The sequence below is a fragment of the Condylura cristata genome, unplaced genomic scaffold (assembly GCF_000260355.1).
Source record: "Condylura cristata isolate star-nosed mole 26May11 unplaced genomic scaffold, ConCri1.0 scaffold00096, whole genome shotgun sequence".
NCBI lineage: Eukaryota > Metazoa > Chordata > Mammalia > Eulipotyphla > Talpidae > Condylura > Condylura cristata.
Genome location: NW_004567197.1, coordinates 75,504 through 86,245, shown reverse-complemented (window position 1 = coordinate 86,245; position 10,742 = coordinate 75,504). Strand labels below are relative to the sequence as shown.

At 38.4% G+C, this 10,742-nt stretch overlaps 1 protein-coding gene across 1 annotated transcript in view; it reads right to left on the bottom strand.

Annotated features, from left to right (window-relative positions):
• LOC105854659 (DLA class II histocompatibility antigen, DR-1 beta chain-like) overlaps nucleotides 1-3,126 on the bottom strand; it is a 15,379-nt gene extending 12,253 nt beyond the window's left edge. Inside the window, exon 1 of the mRNA XM_012734911.1 lies at nucleotides 3,011-3,126. Coding sequence (XP_012590365.1) covers nucleotides 3,011-3,110 — 100 coding nt within the window. The 5' untranslated portion in view covers nucleotides 3,111-3,126. The remainder of the gene's footprint in view (nucleotides 1-3,010) is intronic.
• Nucleotides 3,127-10,742: the final 7,616 nt, after the last annotated feature.

The following is a 10,742-nucleotide window of genomic DNA, read 5'->3' as shown; positions in this document are numbered from 1 at the left end:
CCAACATTCTTTTCAGTCCCCTTTGCTGACTAGCCCCGGATTCTCTGGGTTTGATCTTTGCCCTTTTCTTGTCTTCTACACACATTCTCTCCTTACGTGTCCCCTTAACTTTCCTGATATTTAGCATAGTCCATGTGTCAATGACACCAACATATACACCCCCGACTCTGGCCTCCCTCTGAAATACATTCCAGTATTCAACCAACCTCTTGAATAGCCACATAACTGTCAAAAAAATCTTTTCAAACTTAAACTTCAGAACCTTTGGTTCTGACCACCCATTTCAAGTTATTTCCATACACATATTGCCAAGCTTAATAAACACCACCAAGTTTATTCAAGTTGTTTAGACAAAATACTTAGTTATATGTTTAATTTTCCACCCCTCTCCTATTTAACTCATTAACAAGTTACACAAATGTCTACCACAAATTGTTCACTTGAACTTAGCTTTTGTCTTTGTCACACCACCTTAAGTGAAACCATCTTCCCTGTGTGATTCTCCCATGCTCCTTATGGTCTCCCTGACCACTTGTGAATCACTACAATCTAATCTCCACATTGAATCTATTGACAGTATTATTTATTGAACAAATATAAGTGAGCTACCACTGAAAAGAGCTTCATATGTCTATTTTAATAAAATTCTAATTTCTTGCCATGGTCATTGGGGCCTACTATGTTTTGGTTCCTGATTCTTCTCCAGCCTCCTCATATGCCTACCCTATTTACTATGCTTCTGCCATGTTCTTCCTCTCCATAAACACAGTGAATATCTTCTCACACTTAATCATTTCCCCTGTTCCCTCCCCCTGGAATACTTGCTTTTTAGATCTTCATATGGCTGGCTTCTTAACATTCTTAATTAAATGTCACTTTCTCATAGAAAGTTCCCAGACTGAAATCAGGTGGTTCCAATTCCTGTCTATCCTAAAGACATTGATGTATACTTTTTCAAGACACATACTGTCCTCTGAACTATTTTCTTTCATTAAATGTTTGTTGGGTTATCTTTGTCCCGTGTCATTAGGTAAGTTCTCTGATCTTAGAAGACAGCCCAGTTCTCTGATCCTAGAATAGAGCCCAGAAAAATATGTATATTATTCACACAATAACACACATTAAATAATTAACCTGGAGTTCTGGAACTTGATCACTGTGGGCACCCTTAACGCTCCAACACTCTTATTCTGATGATTCATTAAATTCTTCTGCCTTCTGAGCAATTGAGACAGCTTTCCTCTTTTTCTTCCTACCAGCTTTAAGAAATACTTATGGGAAAAGAGAAGGTGATTTAAAAAAAAACATGGAAAAATTTATTTCATCCAGTGAATCTGTTACAGAGCTGAGGGTCTGCACCAACTTTGGGGATTTTCAGTATTACTGATGACATAACTGGGAGAAGAACAGGGATTAGCTGGAAGCAGAGGAAGCCAAACATGGCTAATTAATGAAAATATAGATCATGATGAATGAAACTGAAATTTGAGGTCAGCACCTCAGAAGGTCAATGGAATTCCTTGACTAACTTACTTTCAGCCCTTTGGAATATAAATAATTTTAACACTCTGTGCCTTTGCTCAGGGTATATGATTTGAAGCAAATGAAATTTCTAATATTTTTACTATTTTTTACTTAAAAATATAATTTTATGGGGCGCTATCTGGTGGCGCAACGGATTAAAGCACCACATTATGAAGCTTTCCAAAGCCACTGCAGCATGAGTTGGATCCGCCACCAAGGAGGTGACCCCACATGGCGTGGTAGACCTTTCCTGAACCGCCCGCTGCTCCCCTCAGCAATGTACTTTGTCAATCTTCTGTTCTGCTCCCCACTCTGTCTCTAGTGAATTCTCTCATCCAGCACACATCTGGCCTGTACCCCAGTCCTGTAAGCTTAAGTAAATAAATCTTTTATATGTATATACACATATAATTTTATGACAAAATGGTACTATAGTGAGATTCAAATTAGATTCATAATGAACACCAACTTATGTGAGGTTTTCAGAAGATGGCTTAAGTTCTTTATGACAAAAATCACATTCCTAGAAGGCCCTGAGCTAAAGGGTCATTCCAGGTACTAAAGCTATCTGATTCAGTTCTAAAATTCTTTCTACAGGGGGGAAAAAAGAGAGAGAAAAAACAGGAATCTCAACTTTGCCAGTGAACCTCTAATACAGGGATCAGTTTTATAAACATTGGGGTCAGGGAGAATGGAAAGGAGATAATGGGGGAGGCCCCTTGATATATTGTGGCATATGAGAGAAAGTTACCAATATCTCAGATTCTATTGAAGGTAGAACACAGGATCTTCTAAGAGATTTTTCTTTTCTTTTTTTTTAACTGAAGTAACAATGACTTACAACTCTGATTCCAAGGCTCAACATCACACCTCCTCAGATACATGTCCCCGCATCACACTCAACACCAAGGCACTCATAGTCCTCCTCCATAGCTCAGTGTCCCCTCATTTTGTTTCCCTGCTCATATCCCTTGTAGTCTCAATTCTATAGTCAGATTTCTATTAGTTTGGTTTCCTCTGACCCTTTGTTTTGTTTTTCTATATTCCACATATAAATAGAACCATCCAGTATTTTTCTCTCTTCTGATTTATTTTACTTGACATAATTAGGAGAGATTTTTCTAATTCCTTTTTTGTTCCCATAAAATTTTCAGAGAAACTTTCAGCTCTCTGGCATAACTCAACATAACAAAAAGAAGTCTGGATGGGAATTACTTTAATTTCATTATTTCTAATTGTAATGAAATCATTCTGGGGGAATAGAATGAATAGTTGAAGACCATTGAATGGAAACTGTCTATAAAGGGAAGTACTTTATACAGGTCTCGTAGAGAGGGCCAGAATCCAGGATCTTTTATTGTGGAAGGATTTGAGAGCCTATATGTTAAGATAGATGGTCACTAAAGAAAATGTCAAAATCTTCTAAGTTACATAGCCTAACTTTTTCCTCACCCCACAATAACTCACCCCTCAGGTGTACACTTACCTCGAGTGTCTCTGGCCCAAATCAGAGGAGGACTCATCATCATCAGAATCACTGTCAACGCTGTCATCCAGGAACCTCCTGGGAACCACAGACACACCATGCTGAGAACAAGAGAAGTCGGAGTGCAGGGGAGCAGGCACGTCTCACTAAGTATGGACTGGTGTAGCTCTTCACCACTTCCCAGATAACACAACCAAGAAAGAATTCATTTGTTCCTTGATTGGGTATGCTCAGTTTTGAGAGCCAATCAGCATCAGCAGGGAATAGCATCACCAGTTGCTGGTCAGCAATTCAGATTGCAGGTGCTATTCTAAAACTTAGAATTTCCCGCATTAAAGTGATTAATTTAACTCAGTACTCTACAGTTCTGATCCAGTTGTATCTGAACCATTTTAATCAGCCCCAATTGTGAACCAGCTCTGGGCTGTGCAGTCATGTGCACATGAGTTTAGAAACATTCATTTCCTTCACTTGAAGACAGAGCTGCTTTGATAATGCACATACCAGCATGTTTAGGAATTGAAGGATGAAGGAAAAGTAATTGCAAGCTAGGATATCTTTAATCTGATGTTTAATCAAAGTGTACCATTTTAGATTTAGACAGACTACTTAATTGAAAATAAGGCCTTTCAATCTGTCAGCTATTTCAATCCTGCTTTGACTGTGTACAACCCAAAAGGCTAGACACCTGGTAACTGATGATCTGGCAGAAGTAGAGCTGTTGATTGGCTGGTGTAATCTGTGTCTCCTTACAGATAGAAATGTCTCTGCTTCACTGAAGGAAATTAAAAGTTAATCACTAATTTAACCTGACAGAAAAGATTTCTCAAGTTTGTCTCCTGAGTTTAGTGGTCTCTCTAAAATACTCAGGAAGTCCCTTACTAAGTAAGGGACTTAGAGGGGGCAGTGATGTGTAGTGGAGGGCCCTGAAGTTATTTGTGTATAACACTTAACCAAACTGTGATGTGATCAGTTACCAGGTGTCCCTATCAAAGCATGCAGGCAGCCAGGATATAAAAAACTCAGGGCCAGCTTTTGACAAAACTCTGCTTTAAAATAATTAATATTTTATATGAAAAGATTCTTATTCCGGGCCCTTCCTGGTGGGGCAGTGGGTAAAAGCACAGCACAAAGAAGCTTAAGCCACTACCGCATGAGTTGGATCCCCGCCTGCCCTGGAGGAGATCCACATGGCGAAGCAGACCTCTCCTGACCTGCCCGCTGCTCCCCTCAGCAGTGTACTTGGGTGATCCGCCTGTTCTGCTCCCCGCTCTGTCTCTGGTGAATCCTCTCACACTCCGCATCTCTGGCCTGTACCCCCGTTCTGTACGATTAAACAAATAAATCTTTAAAAAAAAAAGATTCTTATTCCTACCCCACTATGATTTGCTCAATTTATTGGAGATATACTTTTTTATAATTTATATACTTTCTACCTTGTTGTTCTTTCTCATCTCAGGTGTAATTCTCACAAAATTACCACTACCAAGGCACTTGTGAACCATCACCATAGTCTCTTGAGCTCTTCCCACCCATGTTTTGAACCCTCTCCCTCTCCTTATCCAGCTGAATGTCTCCAATTTATAGTTTTCCTGCAAGTTTTGTCTTTTTTTTCCTGATCTTTTGTTTGGTTTCCCTATGGTCCTCCTATAAGTGAAAACATGATAATTTTCTCTTTCCTTCTGACTTATTTCCAGTGAACTTATTCCTTTCCAGCTCCATCCATGTTGCAGTGAATGACATGAATAGTATTCCATTGAATATTCTTGATTTGTCATCTATTTCTGGGCATTAAGGTTGTCTCCATATCCCACTATTGTAAATAGTGCTGCAGTGAACATAGGAGTCCAGGTTTCCTTTCTAATTAATATTTTTGTGATCTTTGGGTAGTTTCCTAGAAATGAAACTTCTGGGTCATATGACAGCTCCATTTTTAGTAGTTTGAGTTGCCTCCAGACAGCTTTCCATAGTGGTTGGACCAGTTCGCATTCCCACCAGTAGTGTAGGAGAGTCCTTTTTTCTCCACATCTTCACCAGCATTTGTTTTTGCCAGTTTTTTTTTTAATATGTGTCATTCTCACTGGTGTGAGGTGGTAGTAGCTTGTTGTGATTTTGATTTGCATTGATTTCCCTGATTATAAGTGAAGCAAGTTATAAGACTTTGTAAAATATTAGTGTTCAGGAAATGCAACACTGTGAGAAAACTATGCATCCTTTGATGTAATAATAGTTTCCCGTTTAGCTAACTATTACATCTTAGAATAACATAAATATATCTTATATTCAGAATAACTATATATCTGAATTATTGCATTTATTCACACTCTACCACAGTGCTGATAGGCTATCTTTTCCATGCCTTAAATACCCTAGTGACAAATACTCACCATTCGGCAATAAAAATGGCTGAACAATATTTTAACATCTTACTCTGTTCCCAGAATTATACAAAGACTTTTTATACATTATATTTTATTTAATTCTTACATCATTTCAATGAAATAAATTCTCATAGAGTATACACATAGAGAGAGGAAAATAGAGAGGATTAAACAACTTTAATAAGGACACAAGGCTAATAAATTATTCCAGACTGAACCAAGTTATATGGGGTTTTTCCACAAGCTCAGCCTTCATGTTGTATCATCTCACATTCAATATCTGTGATAATCATGTATGATGTATTAGAACTATCATTTTTGTTAAAGAATATGCATATTCATGTATGCTTTTAATGAAAATGGAATTTTATATCATTTGAAGCAGCCATTGTATAACAATTCTAGTTTCTTTCTAAAGTTCCCCAAATCACCATCATTAATTACCTTTACTGGAAATAACAAAATTTGCATTTATCTTAATTAATGACACCCATAGTTCCTACATACGTTTCCTTCTTATTAAAAATAACAGAGATCCCTTGGGACCTCCCTGGTAGCCACTTCAGTGTGAGTTGGGTCTCCCACAGCTGACCCACATAGCTCAGCAGACCTCTCCTGTCTCACCTGCTGCTCCCCTCAGCAGTGATCTGCCTGTTCTGCTCTCCATTCTGTCTCTGGTGATCCTTTCACTTCCCCTACACCTCTTGGCTGTACCCCAGTTCTGTATGCATAAGTAAATAAATCTTTTTAAAATAAAAATAACAAAAATCTCAAAATTCTAAAATCCAACATATTGTTCTAGAGAATTATTTCAAAATTTCAATCTAATAAAAATTTGAACATCTAGAATAAAATAGAAATTGTGTTCCATTTACTTTAGATAAATATATTTTCATTAATATGGAAAGTTCAAAATTTCTTGGAGAGAGTGAGAATAAATGAGTTTTTTTTTCTGGATTTGGGAAGAAATTATGTCACAAATCCCAATAATAAGTCAGCACTTGTTAGTAATTGTGCATCTGCAACCAGGAGAATATAATGTTTAATTTGACAAACAGAAAGTCACAACTTACTAGGATTAACTAGTTGTAACATGTGATATCTGGGAAAATCAAACTAAGATAGGATAAAAACAAAGGCAAAGAAAAGTAATCTTAAATCAAAATATATTGAAATATATTTAAATAGAACATGATGAAAACTTATTCATATTCATTTAACAATACACAACTCATGCTAATTTATTTTAAAGAATGGTTCACAGCTATGATATACACATTTACGAGTGACCAAAAAGCATTGTCCTAAGTATTACACATCTCACACTCTTTTTCAATATGACTTCAATATAAGGAAAGTCCAGGTAAAACAAGGCAGCAACTGTTCCCCAAAACATCAATCCTAAAGATGATCTCAAAGCTGAGCTTCACTTAAAGCAAGAGGAGGATCAATTCTGCTCAGCTCCAGGGAGAGATGTCATACCAGGCTTCCTACCTGGTGAGAAGATAGATAAATCACCTTGTGGGAGAAAGTAGTTATCAGTACAGAAGTACCAGTCTCTGTTCTTGATGCAGGAGAACATAGGTATGTTTTCATGGAAAAGAAATCGCAATACTCTTGGGAACACATGAGTAAAACAATAAGCACAGACTTTTGCTGAACAGTAGACAGGTTGAAGTTTGTAGTCGTGGATGTCCCAAGCTCTACCAATTGTCACAGAGTTTATGGGTAGCAAGTCTGAAAGAATGCAGTATGTCTGGAATCTTAGTTATCAAGAGGCCAGTGTTAGCATAGAATGCCTGTCGCTTGTCCAAGTAGCCTCAGAATATTCCCTGTAGTGTTCAGAGAGCCGCCAACATAAGTATGAACTTAAAGTGAGAAAGTCAGTAGTCACTTCATCTAAGAAAAAATTACTAATTACAAGAAATGGATAAATAAATCCAACTTCTTAATATGTGAAAATAAGTGTCCTCAAAAGTAGAATAGGGGCCCTCCCTGGTGGTGCAGCAGGTTTAAAGCACAGCACTAAGAAGCTAAAGCCATTTAAGCATGAGTTCTATCCCCACCCAAGAGGTGACCCACATGGCACAGCAGACCTCTCCTGACCTGCCTACTGCTTCCCTCAGCAGTGATATGCCTGTTCTGCTCCCCACTCTGTCTCTGGTGAATACTCTCACCATCCCCGCACCTCTTGCCTGTACCCCAGTTCTGTATGCATAAGTAAAAAAAATTAATCTTTTTTTAAAAATCTAAAAAAAAATGTAGAATGGCATGACAGGGTTGAAAGGATCCTTTCCAGGGAGGTCTCAACAATTTCCTCTATTATTAACTTTAGATGGAGACAGCCTAAGTCATTTTACCGGGCTTCTTCATTTTCTGAAAGTCATTCTTTGATTTAACTTACCCCTACTCCCCATTATTATTTGTTCACTTCATAAATTTAACACAGCCATTTTTTTAAATAAAAGAATAAAAATGAGGCATCCCTGGTGGCCTAGGGGTTAAGTCTCAGCCCCATCATCGAATGGCGTAAATTCCATCCCTGGCCAGGGAGCTGACCTACATGGCCCACACACTGCACCTTTGACTTACAACAAGTTCGTCTATGCCAAAAAAAATTCTGCTTTAAAAAAAATCAGAATGTTTGCTATTGATAAATTACAGAGAGAACAGCAAATTTTTTCATAGGCCTGTTTATTAATATTGTATATAGGAAGTTCTAATTTCCTTTCTCTGATCTAGACCTTGTGTAGATTATTCTGTGGCAAAGTATTTACCTCTTTATATAATACAAATATGGCCAAGTTACTTTTTAGAAATCCACTTTTTCTTTCCACTAGTCCAGTGATTCCAGGAGTATGCCTGGAATGTTGTCAGTTTTGTTCAAAATAAATAGTGAAATATTTTTGTGGTTATTTTCCTAAATCTATCCTGATAGATAAACAGCTTTCTATCTGAAGAAGTAAACTCACTATAAGTCTTCCTTCCAAAAGGAACAATGAGCTGCTTCCTTTGTCTTGGCATCTTTTCTTTCATGGTGTGTATGTCAAACAAACCAATTCTCTCAATATTGTAGAGCAATTTTGAGAACATTGGAGCATATGATCCATACCAATTCTTGCTAGCATTACTACATTGGTCATATATTCATCCCATAGGTTACAAGAATTAAGACAAAAGAACAAAACTTGATACCAATACACATCAAACAGATGCGAAAGGTGATCTGGGTGCAAAAGATTTTTGGCCAATCTCTATAGTTAAGATCTGAAAAATTATTTGAAAAAAAGCCTTCAAAGTTTCTCGTAGGTTGATAAAATGATCAATTAAATACAGACAGAACTATCTATCTAAGTTGATCAATCTAAACCATGCCTAGATTATTAACCAAAAGAAAATGCCTTTTAATACCACACCAGAAGGTAATATAAGACTTAGGAAGTTTAAATTTCTCCAGAATTGAGTAATACTTATTGCTTTTATAATTTCTAAACTAAAACACAAAATAATAATGACAATTAGTTCTGTAAGCAATTGTTTGTGCCACCTAGTGAAATACGTAACAGTCTGAACAGGAGTTGATCACTAAATCCTTTTAACAGCCACCATTTCCTTCAGTGGTACTACTGTTATTAATTTTAATATCTCTGTTCTTGACCATGGTCTTCCATCTAAGCTTTATAGTCATGTGACTTGTACTATCATGTGACTTGCCCTGATATGGGCAATTCCCCAGGGTGTTTACCTAGTGAGACTTCTAAGGATGCCTCTCTTCCGCCTCTCTATAATTTAAGAGAGTCTTCTGCAAACTCAGACTGCTAAGTGAGCTGTAAAATTCTAGATAGGTTCAAGAATGTTCATGAAATGTGAAACTTGTGGCATGCAGGAATCTTTCACATATGTCTGGCAAGTCTCTGTTACAGTGTCACCTGTGAAACCTAAATATGGATCTCCTTGGGAAAATGAAGAAATGTGCTCAAACTCTGCACAGGGAAGAAACTTGAAAACTTTGACTTCACAAATTTGGCAAAAAAAAAAATCAAAAACTTAGTAGAATTCAGGATAATCTTGTGGAAGTACTATCTGTATTAGACCTCCAAATTTGAAATTTATACCCAGAAGGAAACTCAGAAGCCTTCAAGAACTGCATTCTAAAATAACTTTCAAAGAGTCAGTGATGTCCTTAAAAATGTCACTTTAGGGCCCTCCCTTGTGGAGCAGCGGGTAAATGCAGCACTAAAAAGCTAAAGCCACTTCAACATCAGTTCGATCCCCAGCCCTGAAGGTGACCCACATGGCACAGCAGACCTCTCCTGACTGCCCTCTGTTCCCCTTAGCAGTGTACAGTCTGCCTGTTCTGCTCCCGACTCTGTCTCTGTTGAATCCTCTCACCACTCCTGCACCTCTGTCCTGTACTCCAGTTCTATATGCATAAATAAATAATCTTTTTTTTAAAAAAGTCACTTCAAATATCTTGGTGCCCCCATCATTTTTGTGCAGATGTGCATGTTTTATAGGGCAGGGAGAGGGGAACCCCTGAACCCCCAAACCTGCCTGTTCAAAATAGGTTCTACCATCGCCATATCAAGACAAGACCTATAAGACCTTTAATGGAAAAAAACTTTAATACAATTAGTGTGCAATACAGAGAAGAAAAATAATATAGTTTCTAAATCAAGCACCCAGAGTTACCCATCCCCTTGTGGGTAAAGTCTGCCCAAAAGGGATTGCCCAAAGCAAGGCCTGAAAGCCCACCACAAGCCTAAAGCACCTTCTGACCAGGACCCATAGAAAAGGGTCAAAATGGTCAGACCAGCCTGGGAGGAAAAGAGCAAAATCAAAATCAAAATCAAGATAAATGCTGCCACAAGTCTCTCACCCACAGGTCCCACAGGTCTCTCACCCACATCTGTTTCACCCAGTCCAGGACCAAGAAACAAGAGCCGCTTCCTCACATGTCTCTCTGCTCCATGTGGATCCCTCAGATAACCTCTGGCTCTCCATCTTGTTTCCTTTCTCCTCAGCCTCCTCTCCAGATTCTTCTCCAGATTCCTCTCTGCTCAGCAGGGAACCTGGAACCTACCCTTTTCCTGGGGACCACCCGGGTCACACTGAGTTCCACTAGGAGGCAGTTTGCTGTCCTTATGTCCGTGAGTGCCATCTAGTGATCTCTGCATGTGTTCCCCAGAGAACAAATATCCCCTTGTTATATGACCTAATTGGACAAAGGAGAAATATCCTTTGTAAGAATACTAACTCTGGGCCCTCCCTGGTGGCGCAGCGGGTCAAAGCACTGCACTAAGAAGCTTAAGCCACTTCCGCATGAGTTCGATCCCCACCTGCCCCGAGGT